The 17,722-nt window shown below is 39.3% G+C and overlaps 1 protein-coding gene across 1 annotated transcript in view; it reads right to left on the minus strand.

Annotated features, from left to right (window-relative positions):
• LOC134755222 (uncharacterized) overlaps window positions 1-17,722 on the minus strand; it is a 119,008-nt gene that overhangs the window by 47,930 nt on the left and 53,356 nt on the right. The window contains exons 5-9 of the mRNA XM_063691746.1: window positions 13,240-13,421; window positions 11,297-11,462; window positions 10,024-10,209; window positions 9,075-9,324; window positions 2,452-2,637 (exon numbers count right to left, since the gene is read on the minus strand). Coding sequence (XP_063547816.1) covers window positions 2,452-2,637; window positions 9,075-9,324; window positions 10,024-10,209; window positions 11,297-11,462; window positions 13,240-13,421 — 970 coding nt within the window. The remainder of the gene's footprint in view (window positions 1-2,451; window positions 2,638-9,074; window positions 9,325-10,023; window positions 10,210-11,296; window positions 11,463-13,239; window positions 13,422-17,722) is intronic.

Genomic DNA, 17,722 nt, shown 5'->3' on the forward strand with positions numbered 1-17,722 from the left:
ATTTCAATTCCTAATTTTATATCTTCGTTTCTTATGTTGTCACAGCCGGGGCTTTTTTCAGATTTTAGTTTTTTTACAACTTGAATGATCTCAGCCTCATCAATTTGTTGTATCTGATTTACTTGATTTAAGCATGATTCCGTTTCAACATTATTGTTTTCTGTGTCTTGAGTAGCACTGTATAGCTTTTTGTAGAAGTTGGTAGCAATAGTAATAATATCTGTGCGGTTTTGTGTTGTTTCACCTGACTGTTTTAAGCCTTCTATCCAGGTTTTATTTGTTTGCAGCTTTTTGTATGCCTTTTTTAAACCCTTGCCTTGATCAAGATAGGATTGGAATGTCTTCAATCTGTAGTTCTTATAATCCGATTTTATATATTTACTGGTGAGTTTATATAGAGCACTGAGTTCATTCTTTTCCGATCTAGATTTTCCTGAAATTTTTTGTAGTTGTTGTCTTCTCTGTATCAGTGCCAAAGTTCTTTCTGTTAAGATGTTGTGTTTTGTAGTGGATTTTTTTGGCGATTTTGCTTGTTTTAGACTGTCCTTGATGATGTGTATTAATTTATTATAGTGGGTTTGAACAGATTTTTGACTTTGATTGTTTCCTTGTGTATGTAGATGTTGTTGGAGGTTTGTCTTGTAGGTTTCTATTTCATTGTCAGTATTTAGAGTGTTATTCTGAATATTTGTATATCTGGACCTGTTATTTTTGAGGTTTTTTAACATTATTGTGCCTCGAACCATTCTGTGGTCAGTTGAAAAATTTAAGTTGAGTGTTTCTATATTTGTAAATAATTTCGGTTGATTTGTCATTATATAATCAATTTCATTTTTATATTTGCCATTTGGGGAGCGCCATGTCCACCTGCAATTTGGTTTTTTGTTAAAGAAAGTGTTGATCACCGAGAGCTTGTTTTCAAAAGCAAAGTCTATTAGCAGTTGACCTCTTTCATTTCTTTCTCCGTATCCATATTTCTTGGTTATAATGTGTTCTTCTTGCAGTGGCTTTCCTATTTTAGCGTTAAAGTCTCCCATAACTATTAGATTCTTATAACTGGATTCTATTGCTCTGTCTACATCTTTGTAAAACTTGTTGATTTCATCTTCACTTGCTGATTCTGTGGGAGCATATGCTTGGATAATGCTTATTTTATGTCCTTGAATGTTGAGGTCTAGTAGAGCTACTCTTTCTGTGATACCTCTAAAACTTTCCAAGTTTTTCTTCAAAGATTTGTTTATTAAAAAGCCGACTCCATACTTCCCTGGTGTGTTGCCGATGTAGCACAAAATATATTTTTCATATTCTTCTATCTTATTTCCAAATCTTCTGACCTCTGACATACCAATGACATCATATTTTACTTTTTCTAATGACTCTTCGAGTTCTATTAAACGTTCATATGACAACAGCGTTCTAACATTATATGTTGCTAAGTAGAGCTTGTTTTCTTTTCCTTTCGCTGTGTTGTTTATGTTTGATGGAGGGTTTTGGTCGCCATCCCCACGATGACCAATCGGATTGGGGAGTAGAATATTTTCTGTTGTGGTGTATGCTTGTTGTTGTTTTTCTTGTATTGGTTTCCGTTTCAAGTTAGTTGTCGAGATAGGTGTTTTTTTCTGAGATTGAATAAGCTCGTTCGCGCATAAGCTGGAATGCGTCCACTTTTGGGATTTTTTTCGTGGAGGTGCTAGGTTGGTCTCTGGGGCTTGGAGTTTCTGAATATCTTTTTCTTTTTTCGTTCTCGCGAAAATTACTAGCTTTTTTCTTGCGTTCATTACCTCTTATATATTTTGAAATAACAGCTGATGGTAGTTCGATGCTATGAGGTCCGCTCTCAGCCAAAGGTGACACGAAGCGAACCAAGCCGAATTGGAGACATGTGACATAATGTTGTTCACGGCCAACTAAGACGAGTTCTAAGTAGGTAACCTACTTTAATTTTATCCGTAATTGGACAACTGAAATGAGATATTTATAAAACGCCACTGTGTCTAAATTACCTCTTCTATATTTTGAAATAACAGCTGATGGTCGTTCGGTGCTATGAGGTCCGCTCTCTCAGCCAAAGGTGACACGAAGCGAACCAAGCCAAATTGAAGACATGTGACATAATGTTGTTTACGGCCAACTAAGACAAGTTCTAAGTAGGTAACCTACTTTAATTTTATCCATAATTGGACAACTGAAATGAGATATTTATAAAACGCCGCTGTGTCTAAATTACCTCTTCTATATTTTGAAATAACAGCTGATGGTCGTTCGGTGCTATGAGGTCCGCTCTCTCAGCCAAAGGTGACACGAAGCGAACCAAGCCAAATTGAAGACATGTGACATAATGTTGTTTACGGCCAACTAAGACAAGTTCTAAGTAGGTAACCTACTTTAATTTTATCCATAATTGGACAACTGAAATGAGATATTTATAAAACGCCGCTGTGTCTAAATTACCTCTTCTATATTTTGAAATAACAGCTGATGGTCGTTCGGTGCTATGAGGTCCGCTCTCTCAGCCAAAGGTGACACGAAGCGAACCAAGCCAAATTGAAGACATGTGGCATAATGTTGTTCACGGGCTACCACAGCTAGGAGGGCGCGTTTTCTGCCGTCTGCTGTGGGGGCCTGGGGGTAGAGAGCCTGTTGTCATTATAGACTGCCCTTAAAATCGCTCAATAAAATAAGATACAGGTTGTTTGGTACATCGTTTGCCAAATTAAAAAGGCAGGTTAAGGCATTTTCTATCTTCTCGTGCCTAGAAAAAATAGTAATTGTTTTACAAGGGGGTAAAGTTGTTGTTTAACCCCTCGTGCTAATATTGATACCCGAGAAAGGGAAAGATCCCAAAATTGGACCACGAGCGTAGCGAGTGGTTCGAAAAGTGGAAACTTGAGCGTTGCGAGGATTTCAAGGCACCGAGGGTTAAATAAATTTTGCCACCGAGTGAAACACAAAAATTTTCAGGACCCCAACACACAAAATCCAAACTCTTCGACTGACAATGAGGTTGGCAACTGTCAAAGGTTTGCAGAGATGGCGCCATCATAGCTTGCCCCTTTTTCTATGAGATTTGGCTTAAAGGGCTGGCACCTAGGGCATTAAAAAAAAAACAAAAATTTGACACAGTTCTAGGGATTGACAGGGCAAGCTATGCTGGCGCCATCTGCTAAGCATTTCGACCGGCCAACCCCATTGATATACCTAATTATAGTATAAAGGACCAACCCTTTTTTAACGATAAAAGATTTGGCATTTTGTATAAAGTGGATGTTACCGGTCTAAAAGTACTTTAGTTCTACTACTCGTCACCGGATGTAGCTAGGTGTACCTTCCTACGCATTTGTTTTATAAGTTGTTTTTCTATGCACCACTAGATGGCAGTAGTAGCAGTATCTGAGCTGAGCTGCATCCAGTTACTAAGGCCACCTTTCGGTCTAAACTAAACGAACTGCTCTGATGATGGATCATATAATAATGCATTGTCACTAGTTTTTTATAATGTGTGTGTATCTGTCTTTGACATCGTAGTTCTTAAACGAGTGAACCGATTTGAATGCGATTTTTTAAATGAAAGCAGGTTTTCCAAAGAAAAGACGCTTACGCTTCGCCTTCGCGACTTCGCGAGTGTTCGCTTACGTAAGACGCAGCGTTACCACAAGGATTTTCGTACACTGACCCGCCTGTTGCTATCTCTATTGCACGCACTTAATTATATTGGTGTCTCGCCAACACACCCATGATGCCTGCTGTCAATATCACTATGCGAGCATGATAGCATTGATAGCAATATAATTATAGTATGAATTTTCTCAAATGATTTTTACGACTAAGACCCTAATCTGTTAAACAAAAGCCATTGTTTCTTTTGTGTGAGCGGTTAGCTCCCGCATTAGCTACGCGACAAAGAAACAATGTCCTTTAAAGCAACTGTATCGTGGTGGTTTTAATGTTCAATTCTATGTACGTATAACATGTTTTGGTAATGTAGGACGATCGACCACCTCTATGCAGGCGAGCGCTCATATTATTACATAGATTTGAACCTTAAAACCAATACGATAGGGCAGCTTTTTAAACGACATTATATTGCTTTGCCACACGCTCAGAACGGGCGCTTTTACGGCGCTTACGTTTTGGTCGCGTGGTACAGGTTGCGATTGCGACAATTTCATTGTTTGGCTTCTATATACACATTTGACAAACGCAATACGGAGGGTAGAGCCATCCTCGCAACGGTGACGTCGCCGGCACCGCCGACGCTGCCTGTCGTGAGCGGCCGTGCGAGTCGGGCTTTGGCCCGCAGTACACGGCGCGCCCTCGACCAGTGAAAACGTGTCGTTGCTCCGTGAAGACGGTCCTCGTAAATTGGACCGAAATATGTCGAGCTATTCGACTTAATAATACGACTCGACTGGTGATCTTCTAGTGTATCTCACTCACCGCTGGGCTTCGGCCATTGAGAGTCAAGGTGAGGCATTGGCAGTTAGCCTAGATATAGCGAAGGCGTTCGATCGGGTCTGGCATCGGGGTCTCCTGTCGAAGTTACCATCTTATGGATTGCCGGAGGGACTATGCAAATGGATCGCTAGCTTTTTGTCTGGCAGACGCATACGAGCCGTAGTAGACGGAAGCTGCTCCAATAGCATGGACATTAACGCTGGCGTTCCGCAAGGCTCTGTGCTATCCCCAACGCTGTTTTTGCTGCACATCAATGACATGTTGTCTATCGACGACATTCATTGCTATGCAGACGACAGTACTGGGGATGCCTATTACGCAGGCCGTGCCAACATCCCTCGTTCCGTGGTGCTAGCGAGTCGTGAAAAGCTTGTGTCGGATATTGAGGGCACTCTATCCAGAGTTTCGGTGTGGGGCCGGGACAATTTAGTGCGATTCAACCCCACCAAGACACAAGTTTGCGCGTTTACCGCTAAGAAAACCCCATTTACTGTGGTCCCACAGTTCGAAGGCACAGCCCTTACCATGTCAGGGAGTATTGGGATCCTCGGTGTCGACATCTCCAGTGACGTCCAATTCCGTAGCCACCTGGAAGGGAAGGCTGATCTGGCATCCAAAAAACTCGGTGTGCTCAATAAAGCACGGCGATACTTTACTCCGGGGCAAAGACTGCTGCTATATAAATCGCAAGTCAGACCCCATATGGAGTACTGCTGTCACCTTTGGGCAGGAGCACCTGGATGCCAGCTTGGACCCCTCGACTCAGTCCAAAGGCGCGCTGTACGAATCGTCGACGATCCCAAACTCACAAGCGGTATCGAACCTTTAAGTCTAAGGAGAGACTTCGCCTCCTTGTGTGTGTTCTACCGCTTGTACAATGGGCTGTGCTCTGAAGAATTGTTTGACATGATGCCAACGGCCGCTTTCTATCACCGCACCGCTCGCCATCGGCAGGGTGTTCATCCTCACACCCTAGCACCTAAATGGTCGCGTACTGTGCGGTTTAAGAGGAATTTCCTCCCGCGTACGCTTCGGCTGTGGAATGAGCTCCCTGCCGAGGTTTTCCCGAGGGGCTACAGTATGGGGTTCTTCAAAAAAGGAGTGTACAGGTTTTTAAAGGGTCGGCAACGCGCGTGTAATATCTCCGGTGTTGCAAGCGTTCATAGGCTGCGGTGACTGCTTACCATCAGGCGGGCCGTATGCTTGATTGCCACCGACGTGGTATAAAAAAAAAAAAAAAAAAAAAAAAAAAAAAACGTGAGTGACCCGGTTTAAAATAATTGAATATGGCTTCTATATAGCAATAATAACTCAATGTGACTGTAACGTTACGAGTGTTATGCAAAGTGCAGTAGCGGGTAAAATAACGCGCCAAAAGTATCAGCCAACCTCTAAATACTTTTCAAAATGGAAATCTTGCTTTCGTGTTCTATGAATGAGTTCACAAAGTCGGCATTATACATTATATGTTATAGGCATAACGATATATGTATATATTTAAGGAATAAACAAGATTGTTAGAATAGTTACACTGTTGTATTAAGGGGCCCACTGACTATCAGTCCGCCGGACGATATCGGCCTGTCAGTTGTTCGGAACTGTCATATTTTTGTTCTACCTGACAGGCCGATATCGTCCGGCGGACAGATAGTCATTAGTAACCTGTAAAAATAGTTGTGAGGTAAAATAAATAAAAGAAATAAAAATAAAATCTCTACAATTCTTCTTCAAAATTATTTGCTAGTCTAATTGTTCTACAGAATAGATGTAGTGCATAATTATTTTCCATCGTATTTTCTCGGAAACGTTCGTATTTGTCATGTTGCTTCAGTCAACATCAGTACTTTTTTGTAACGAGACTGACTGAAATAGTAAGACACGTTCGTACGTTTCCGTGAAAATACGATGGAAAATAATTATGCACTACATTTGTACATATCAAGGGCCTGACACTCTTTGATAGAGAAATATAGTCTTATTGCGATTCCTATAAGAGGAAAGGGAAAATAGTGCCATGCTTTGTCTTTATCACCGACCGGGCATTTTTTCATAGTCGGGTTATGGCATCATAGCAAGGAGACGATGGCGAAATACCGAAATTTATAAGAGTGAATGAGAAAAAGGATTATAGTGCCATACATGAAACTGTCAATACATGAATATGTCTTTCTCTTACCCCTGGTCGCTCGGTTTCATGTCTATAACTACTTGTGTACATATAGAGAAATGTCTCTTTTTGGTTAGCTATTAGAGAATGTAAGAGAATGGCAGATAGTTTTGACACGTCTGAACTGTTTTAATAGGTGTTGTTTTGGTGAGAAAAAACGAATGAGGTGTAAATAAGAAAGTAAATAAAAGCAATAAATTTATTTGCACTAACACAAAGGAACATAAATCAGAAACAAAATAAAATTAACAGGAACCAAATTCTTTAAATACACAAGTAAAATAAATTAAATTAAAATAATGTTCACTACGTAATGTACTTACACAACGCTGTACTAAGTGAAGATGATTAAAAAACTGCTTTGATTACGCGAGGCATTTAGAGAATTTTAGAGAACTGGGCAATAATATTATGCATTTTATTAGATATTTTTGAGCATCAGGGCCCCATTTCATAATTAGGTAAGGCCGCGTTTCCACTTTGTAACGACAGATAGTCATCAGTAAATATACAAATCACGGCAGTTACACACAAACAAGCCACGACAGGACGATTACCGGTCTATATGTGAACACCTCCATATAAATATACAGGTTACGACGCACGACTGTCTGTCTCTACGACATAGTCTGAACGCGGCCCGTGTTTTGTTAGGGCAGCATGTTATAAGGTTCTTGGAGTAATATTGCAAGATTTAGAACTCAAGGATGTTGGATACGACAAGGAAGCAGAATGTAAAAAAGTCCCTTTAATTATTATTTGTTGTTAAAAAGAAAGTGTTAATGCAAAAATCAAAGAACTTCATGCCATAGGATATTTTCTAGCAGATATTAATTTCCGAACGTCGACGTCCGATATCGAATCGTACAATACGGAAAAGCTAAACTTGCAAATATTAAATCGGTAGGTAACAAATTTACGAAAAATTCTCGTCATTGCAACGCATAACGAAATGCCTGTACATAATCAAGACACATGTAAAAATGTCTCGAGCATATTTGTAACACACATAAAAGTATCTATAGTAATATCTATAGTTTCAATACAAAATTAACACACAAATCATAGAATGCAGAAAAAAAAACAAATAAATAACAAAAAAGGTGCTTAAGGCGTAAACGTAACGATTCCCCATTTTAATAACTTAAAAACTAATAATAATTTAATTTATTCTTTGTCATTATTTCATACAAACACAAGTTTGCTACGAACAAAATATACATAAACATCCGTAATACTAGGATATTGAAAAAACAAAAAAAAACAATTAAAAAAATACACCGAAAGCACACGCTGTTTTATTTGCAAGAAATAATGACAAGACCTAATCATACTAATCTAATTAAAATACCTATACAAAACACACCCTTAAAATCTACAAAATTACTATTGTTTAATGGAATGTATGAAGATTACATCTAATTTATACAAATAAATTATAGTTACAAAGCTACTGTACAAAAGTAACATAATAATGAAATAAATTAAAAAAACACAATGCACGCAAAATCGAAACTACACTAGCACCTTCCATTAAAATTACAATATTTAAAAAAATATTTGTCATTATTTTATTTTTTTTAATCATTTCCAAAATTACACCTATAAATTCGTTTAGAAATGTTACTAACATTTGACTAGTTTGCCACAAAATCAAATTAAATTTATCACTTTTTAGAAAAATTTTGAGATAAAAGAACATCATGAAATGGAATGGTAGAATTTTTGAGTACAAAAGTATAGTTGGTCAACCAAATCATGTCAGTAGAAAAAGGCGCGAATTTCAAATTTTCTATGAGACGATATCCCTTCGCGCCTACATTTTATAATTTGCCGCCTTTTTCTACTGACAAGATTTGCTTGACCAACTATAGTTAGTATTGTTTCTAAACTAACGAAATAGATAAAAACTATGCACATCTTCGCATTTGGAATAAAATGGCGATTGTGAAATATTGTAGTTTAGTTCATTTTGACTAAATACATAGATTCAATCATTGTGATACCTACTTACTTTAAAATTATAACTGTGTAATAGTGCGTAGATAGTATTCATTATCAGTACTCAGTAGGAATAATACGAATACCTAACTATGTACAGATGTAGTGCATAATTGTTTTCCATCGTATTTTCTCGGAAACGTTCGTATTTGTCATGCTACTTCACTTCAGTCAACGTCAGTTTCCGTGAATTTACGATTGACAATAATTATGCACTACATCTGTATATGAGAACCTTTTGGCCTGGACTATAAAAGGGCATATATTTCGCTGCAAGGTCATGCAGTTTAAGCCTTAATTATTTAACCATGGAGTTATAATATCGCGCAGTACAGCGCCACCTACTGTCAAAAATGTGCGACCAGAATGTTGTGCAACAACTTTTATTATATAATTCTACCAGGTGTCAGTTCTATCTTCAAACCTTTCAAACAATGATCCCACTACCAACCTCTTTCGAGAACGTCACTTGCGGCAGCTGCAGTTTGCGTCGGTCGAGACTCTGACTGGTAGACGAGCAGGCGGTCGGCGGTCGAGCGACGGGCGCGGGCGACGCGGGGGCGACGCGGGGGGAACGCGGGGCGGGCGGGGGCGTGGACTCCGGGAACGGAATGGTCACTTGTGCTAAGCGAGGTCGCGCCCCTACTCCGTTCTGCGGGACTCTTCGGAAGGTTTCGAGTTGGAGAGTCTGGCCGGCGGATCTGGATGGCAGAATAGAGACGTTAAATAATGAGAACAGCAAAAAAATCAACTGGCTAAAAGCCTAAGTTGGTTTATATAATGTTAAATTTTATTACGTTCGATGCAGCTATAGTCTTTAGCTTTCAGGCTGGCCCCTAACGGATAACTCTTTGTATATTGTAACGTGCACGTGCTAATACCTGCATAAAAATGGTTGGGCCGTTTTAACCCGTTATTTAATTACCACTCTATGGAGATTGCAATAAGGTTCAAAATGAACAAACAAAAAATTTGCGACTTGTTGTGTAACTCTTCGGTTACTGAGTGCCGGCGAGTCGAACGCTATAGAACCAATCTAAAATGTGTCATCGAGATGCGTAACAAAAGCGCGTTATCGGAGAGCGCACTTACATTGGCTTTATGAGCGTTGGACTAGCCCGCGCTCAGATGCCAATTAGAATTATACGCTAATGTCTGACGGTAGCAAATGCGGTTTTACTTAACAGTAGACAAAGGATTAGCCGTTCGGGGCTAGCTACAAATCGAACGACTATACATTAATTACTAGTTTCGTTCGTTAGTTACTGGTTTGGCAAAAAGCACCGTTGTGAGCAAAAATATACTTAATGACCACGTTTAGCTCTCTCGAGTCTCCAGTCTCTGGCTTGTTGACCAGAATTTTTGGCCAAAAATTCTGGTGTTGTGTTTGCTATACTCACTTGACCAATCCTCGGACCTCGTCCTCACTCGACGTAACAACGTTCTTGTTACCGACGAATACTATGTAATCCCCCGCTCGGAGCCCGGCACGTTCGGCCGATCCACCGGCGGCAACGCGTTCGACGCGTGGCGGGCGCGTCCACACCACGGTGAAGCCGAAGCCGCCGTTCGTGCCGCGGGTCAGTCTGAGGAAGGAGTTTAGTTATTTAAGGCGTAATAGCAATAGCCTACGTTTACGATCTTGCTTTTAATAAGCACAGTACGAGTAACTAAAGCCTGACCAGATATATGATCACGCGCCATGTTGCGGAATTTCACTGTAACAAATTTTTTCATACTATATGAACTGTCACCCTATACATGAGAATGAACAGCGCCCCCTTGATCATATATTACTGGTCAAGCTTTAATCATCATTTAATAAAGGGGAAAACGGCCCTTATGAAAGAAAAATAAACAATTATACAAGAAGGACCATAATTTTCAAGTTTTCCCTAATGTTCTAAGCTTCTGCATTGCTATATTATGAATTATCTCAGATGATTTTTTCGAGCTCGAGCCCTAATCTATTAAACAAAAGGTATTGTTTCCTTTATGCAGTAGTTACACTGCTTACTGCTAATAGCCCCGGCATGAGTAACGGGAACAAGCCCGTTTAAAAAGCAAATTTACCATTCTATTTCATTATTCGCTTGCCCTTGTCCCATTCACTTGGGGTCGGCGCAGCATGTCTTTTTCTTCCATACCTCTCTGTCACCCGTCATCTCATCATTCACTTGCGTTAGTTTCATATCATTCTATTTCTATCATTTTATTTCAAATTTACCATTCTATTTATATGGTTCAAATTCATAAAACAGCCCATTCGGAGATAACACGTTTTGTTATCTCCAAAGAAAAGCCCACCCTCATTGTTCTCTGATTGAGCAGTCACATAAATTTGAAGCTTAATACAATCACGATAGTTGCTTTTTAAAGGACATGGCTGCTTTGGCAGGTGCTGAAGACCGCTCTTAAAAGAAACAAAGTCTTGCTTAACAGATTAGGGCCCGATCCCGAAAAAATCATCTGAGAAAATTCATACTATACTAATTGAGAGTATCAAAACTAGGTCAGTTGCTATTGGTAGATTGGGCGCGGTGGTGTCCAAGTTCAAGAATACAAGTTTCTCATATTCTCAGATACTCTTCTACTTTTGCCATCTGTCCTGAAGGACCATTGAAACCTTAAAACCTTGAAACCTTGTTTGGTTGGCCTTGGTCCTAAACTTACTTCCTAGAGGTGGTGAAGGGAGTCCTGCCGTTCCTCTGGGCCCTTCTCGGCGCGGCAGCATCCTCCGGAGGATCCAGCTCCAAGTATCTAAGGAACAGGTGCTCGTCTGCCTCGCGCTGGAGGGCGGCCGCCACCGCCGTCTGCCCGGACGGGCCGTTAAGGGCTCCTGTACAAAATAAAGCTGTTCTAATAATTGAAAACATGACAGTTGTCAGTCTCTTACAATAATAGATTAATGGCTTCAGGTATCCAGAAGGGCTAAGATGGCCGGCTCTTTCTCATTTGTCACCATGCCTGTCACGTTCTAACAAGTATGTGTGCGAAAGTGACGCATGACATGTTAGGTGATAAAAACGCGACCATGATACCGCTGCAGATCTAGATTTCGTGATTCTCCCTTCAAAATATCTCCACTACTAGGCATCTAAATTCTACTAAAAGAATAGAAAACGACGTCAATGCCACTAGATTCGCAATATCTATTGCTCGTATTTCTTAATTATCAATTCACCGTTTTCCACAGCCTTTCTAGTGACGTAATCGAGCGCTCGAAATTCAAAAATCGGCGCCCTGTGCGTTGTACGTAAGACACGCGACACGCGGACAGTTAGCGTTTCTTCCACTAGAATTGGCATTCGCCAGATCTGGACGCACCGCACTATATTGCTGTTCCATCGAGGATGACGGCGGTCAATGCCTAAGGAAAGAGACTCCATACATAGGTTTTCTTGCCAAAACGCGAGTTATTACGTAGTCGACATCTAGCGTGAAGTAGTGGAATTATCAGTACTGCTTCTCGACACTAGGTGTCACTTGTGTCGCTACGACTAACATTATAACCAGGAGTTGAAAATAGAGTTCTGGTTAATCCGGTTAAAATATTCCCTGAAAATCGTTGAGCATTAGACTTTCCGTTCGTAGCGACATCTAATGTCGAGTGGCAGTACTGATAATTCCGCTACTTGACGCTAGATGTCGACTACGAAAATAATAGTCTTTTTGGTAACAAAACTGATGTTTGGAGTGAGCACTATATGCCTACTTAGTTCTCTTTGATCTATAAAAGTTAACTGCGGTGTGGATGCACCTGTAGAATTTCAAGTGCTAGAAATACAATAACTGCAATGCACATATCTATAATATGAAGAAATTCGCTGTAGCATGAGTGAACAAAGCTGTATACTGCAATGCAGTAGAAAATAACTAAAATGCGAGGCATTTGAAAACACTGATTCGGCAAAATAATTGGCAAAAATGCATTGTAGGCATGAATCTGGTATAACTGGATCGGTCATGAGGGGTTTTTTTTTCCACCGTAAATTTAGTATGGTTTATGGTGGGCTACAAATCTACCCGACCAAACATATTGTCGCATTGCGTATGTTTTGTCCCTCACAGGCGCACGCGTATAGCTGATATATGTAATGCTAGGTCTATGATTGTAGAACATGGTGTCTCGCCAGATTAGTCAAAATACATATGAGAATACCACACATCGGTATCGGTGTGTGAGGGTGCGAATCGTGACCAACAAGAAATGTGTAATTTGTATACATTTTGTATTTACAAGTCATACCATTAATTCGGTACACGTTCAACAACTTGAGCGATAGACAGAATCAATATTTACATTTATTTAACTAATATATTTTGACCAATTACAGCACCAAAATGAGAAACAAAATTTGATATGAGCACTTGATTCGCACCAAAGACATTAAGAAAACATTAAGGTGCGTCCAGATCTGGCAAACATACCGCTAGCACACTCGCAAACCGCTCACGCACACCACGCTCACTGTATATCAAACTACTATGATACACGTGATTTGTTAGCGATCAATTCTGTTTAGTTGCACCTTCGGCAGAGCTGAACAGCGTTCCTTTCAAAGTAAAGCTTTTCCATTAGTCATGACTTATACTGATGGATAAATCATCCTCACCTTTATCATTGCAATTCTCCTTCTCTTCAGTGCTAGTATCAATGTTGTCGGTCGCCATTTTGCTCAGTTCTCTAGCGCATGGAGGCGCGGGCGCCGGCCGCTGCAGGTAGAAGGACCCGGACACGTCGGCCTTAGCAGCATCTTTTAGCGGGAACGAGACACATCCTAGGAACTCGCTCCGGCTGGAACAAGACAGAAAATTTCAGGTTATTACGTGTTCAGGTCTCTTGTACTTTAGTTCAAAGAGTGTTAAGGCCAGAGCAGGCCGGCTGCGCATCCGTGCGCTAAAATGTTGGAGCCGTGCACGCACACTTCACGCAAGCGGTGTGCCGTCTCTCATTAGGATTACAACACGTACGTGTACGTTTACGCATGCGCATCCGGTGTGCACAGGCCTTCAATCTTCAGGTGTGGGCATTTGGGGTGCGGATTTTGAGGTGTGTAGAGCATTTGCCTGGTGTGGACACATCCAGGCCAGCCCGATAAACGGTTACCCATATTATTTGCCAGTGAGGCAGTGGCAAGGGACGACGTAGTCTGAAGTAGGTACCCTAAAACCTACCAATTATAGTCCAATAGATCCCAATGATGGTACAAAACGAACTCGAACATGTTCGTTCGGGTGTGATTATTATTTGAATTATTATTCGTAATAATAACTATGTAGGTGGTGCGCTGACGTGCCCAAAATGCGCTCGAGTATTTGGCAAGAAGATAGGGTACGTGAGCCACCTAAGGGCGCACCAGAGAGCGGACCAGCTACACGCTAATAACGCGAATTAAAAATTGCCTACTCCAGAGCACACAGTCGCTGTGGCCGAAATCGGTCAGGAGAGCATCATCATCATCATCATTATTTGAATGTCGTATTTTCAAGGCAAGGTATTTTCATAAATGGAAAAAAAGTGTGTGCGTGTAATCTTTACGCGCGATTGAATTACGTCACTTCTTTGACGTTTATCGCTATGTTGGCACTTTATAGTGTGTCCTATTGTGCGTGTGTTACTACGGAGCGTTACTACCGTCAGAAAAAAAAACCTCTAGTAGCGCCTAAAGTTTTACTTCAAAAAAACTCAGATCACACCAAGGCAAAGATAGATATAACTCCGTAATAGATGGATACAGTCTAAGGAAAAAACGTGCCTCGAATATCAAGAAAATTTGATTCTCGTTCAGAGGGCGCTACTAGGTTTGGCCTACTGTCGTATAGATGGCGTCGACGGTTTCGTTTGTTATTTAACAATTTTAACGCATATCAGTGAAAGAACATGGGTCAAAATCATAAAAATAATTAATGCAAATAAAAAAAATCATTTATCCATATTTAAATACATTTTATCGTATTTTTATAAATCTTCATTTTTAGTTTTAAAGTGTGTCGACAGATGGCAGTGAATTTACTGGGGTTACAAAATTTACTATGACAGTACCGCTCTAGTATAAGTTACTCTATGCACCAAGGTGAAGATTAGTGACGCCTTATTGAAAAGCTACTACTATGGTACCTTATGCTTATTTTCATGAAATAAACTCGTTATTTGATTTATTCCTACCATTTGCAGGAACCGATAACCGATCTAAATACTACATACCTACAGTTTGTGGTAGAACATTGTATTTAGTCTGTACTTTCAAGTTCAAACTCGGATTCATTTCTATTCAATCTGATATTGATCTCAATCTTAATAGTTATTAGACTAAGAATAATGCCTTATATACAGATTCGATTTTGAACTTAAACCTGACTAGCTTAAAGTTGGTTGTTGAATGGTAAGATTTATTATTGTAAAACATCTTTCAAGGTGTAGATTTCTAGCTCTTACTTCAGTTGCATTCTGGTTGTTATATCTATAGCAGTAAGGTACGAATTACGTTGGTCAGTTTAATAGTAGGTGTAACTCGCAAATAAGGGAGGGAAGTGAACTTTGGGTAGGTAGCACAAATAATAAAAAGGTGCCCGATTGTGTACTGTTTCAATACGCCGTCTCTACCTGGTCCTTCGTAGTATTGTTGATTCTAAGACCTTTCATTCTGTTATTAATTTTAGAAGTTATACAATTTCACAAGTCCCTTTAAAGGTAGCTTGAATGTTATAACAGTTGACAACCAAAATTCAGTATTTATAAAATAATATATATCGTTAGTTTTAGAAATCTAGTATGTCATACTGATAAGCTACTGAGTTACTTTGCTTGGAGTATTAATTTTTAAAACAATGTTCCTTATAACGTGACAAATGTTATCGGTAATTGACACACTGGGAGTGATTTGTTAATTTTTGAAATTTACAAAATTGATCATGAAGTGATTACGGTGACAATTGATAAATTCTATTTAGTTTAATGTAAGTTATTTTATTTAAAACAAGCGTTTACTTATTCATTAACAGAAGTAAATTAATTTGAAAACCAAAACACACCAGAAAATCTGTAATTTTTCTTAGAAATCGAAGACACAAGCATTATTTTAAGCGGTTACTTGTTTTATCCGTGAGTCTTAGTTAAAAACTGATTTTCTTGTAACAATCAGAAGCATAAACCTTATTTCTTAATAACTTATTAAAACATACAATAATAGGCTCAAATAAAAATAGGCAACGAAGAAACTACAATGGTGCTTTAGGGTTTTCGTTTATTATACTATGCACTAGCATTGATATATATCTATAAGTGTCTGGGTGTCACAACTAAACATCGAGATTTTTGTGATTTAAGCTTGGCTCATACATTGCGTTATTGGGTGTAAGTAATTATATAGACCTGAGTCTAAAAATCGGAGAAATAGGAGACTATGTTGCCTGAAACTTCAATTTAGGTATCCGTCTTGCTCGTATCCGTAAAATTGCAGCAAATCAGAAATGTTTCTTTCTTCTAGCTTATAACGGATAAATGAAGATACTTAACTGATAGTCAACTAAAAGATCTCAATCACTGCAAAGCATGCGATACCTTTCATAGTCATCTAGTTCAGTAAAATTGCTCAACACATGTCTTATGTCTGTAAGATTCTTAAACCCAAATTGTATTTTGTAGACTGAGTGTATTTTATCTCTGTTATTGCCCTTCATTAATCGTTTTTACAATATTAGCGTAAGTGATTTCATAATCATCACAAGTATAAAGGTGTCTCATTTCTACGACCTTAAGACTCAGCAGTCCACCGACTTGAACCTTCGTTAGAAGCACATGTACAAATACGGAAATTACCAAATTATTTCTGGCTAAGGCCTTGGTCTTCCTTTAAGGTCGTACACTGCGTGGAACGTCCCGTCTCCATATCCTTTAGCGCCGACAAATGAAAACTTGCCAAGACAAATCCAATTTTCATTTGTCAAAATAAATATTCAAAGAAGAATGAGAGGCCTTTTACAGGTTTCTGGGCGGATATATGTGAATGTGACGGTGTATGTGTAAGTAGGGCAAAATAGAAAGACTGTGTCGACCACCGTTTTCGCCACGCGACGAAACATCACGATGTCACATCTATATTAAGTATACTAGTTAATTGACATGTGAAAAACTTGATGAAGGTTCACGTCTAAATAAAATTGAATTCTAAAGGCCAATAAGTGGTAAGTCAAAATAAGGAATACACATTTTTAAAGGTAAATCATAAAACGACGTTTGTGATCATCATCATCATCCCAATGTTCCTCAAAAATCTTCAAAATGGTGAGTCGTGCGATTAATCCAGATGATTGGTCCTCCTTCTTTAACGTTTTTTTACTGTATCTTTAAGTACTCCACTCTATCTTCTATATTTCTCAAGAAAACCTTGGATTCCGACTGCTTCTTTTGATTGTTAAATGAGACGATTACTCCAGTATGTATAATAGCAAATTGTCGTCAACATTATCATGTATGGAAAAGGCCGATATCCAAAAAACTATGAATCAAATGTATTTATCTGTATCCACATCGCAAGAATATTTTGAAGTCAATGGGGTCAAGGTATAGGTGTAGTTCTTTCAGTTTATTTTAGTACTGATGTCTAAGACAGCCCTTGCCGTCAGCTTTACCCGTATGCTAAACGAAGTCACGCAAGCACAAGCGATTACCTAAGGCAGGGCCGTAATATCTTTAAGTGATGTTTATAAATAGAACAAGAAAATTTTCTACAACTTTATAATGAATTTGATGTTTGTTTACAATGCTAGCCAATAGCGAACGAACTAAAATAACAGCTATACTCGATGATATTGGGGTCGTAATCCCGAATGTCAAAAGATGGTCATACTGAACAATGTTTCCAATGAGACCGTTATGAAAATCGTGAAAAAAATATACAGGGCCCATCATAGACATAACCTTCGTAAAGGACCGGCCTTAAGAGCACTAAAAATGGGGCCGATACATTGGAGTCAAAATGGCATTTTTTCGTCATAAATGTGGCAGTTACGTAGGAAGTGGCGCCCTCAATAATTTTCTACAATTTCTTGTCGGACTTTAATAGCATTTCCGATTGAGAAATTAAACTGCCTTTA

This window comes from Cydia strobilella, chromosome Z, assembly GCF_947568885.1.
Source record: "Cydia strobilella chromosome Z, ilCydStro3.1, whole genome shotgun sequence".
Classification (NCBI taxonomy): domain Eukaryota; kingdom Metazoa; phylum Arthropoda; class Insecta; order Lepidoptera; family Tortricidae; genus Cydia; species Cydia strobilella.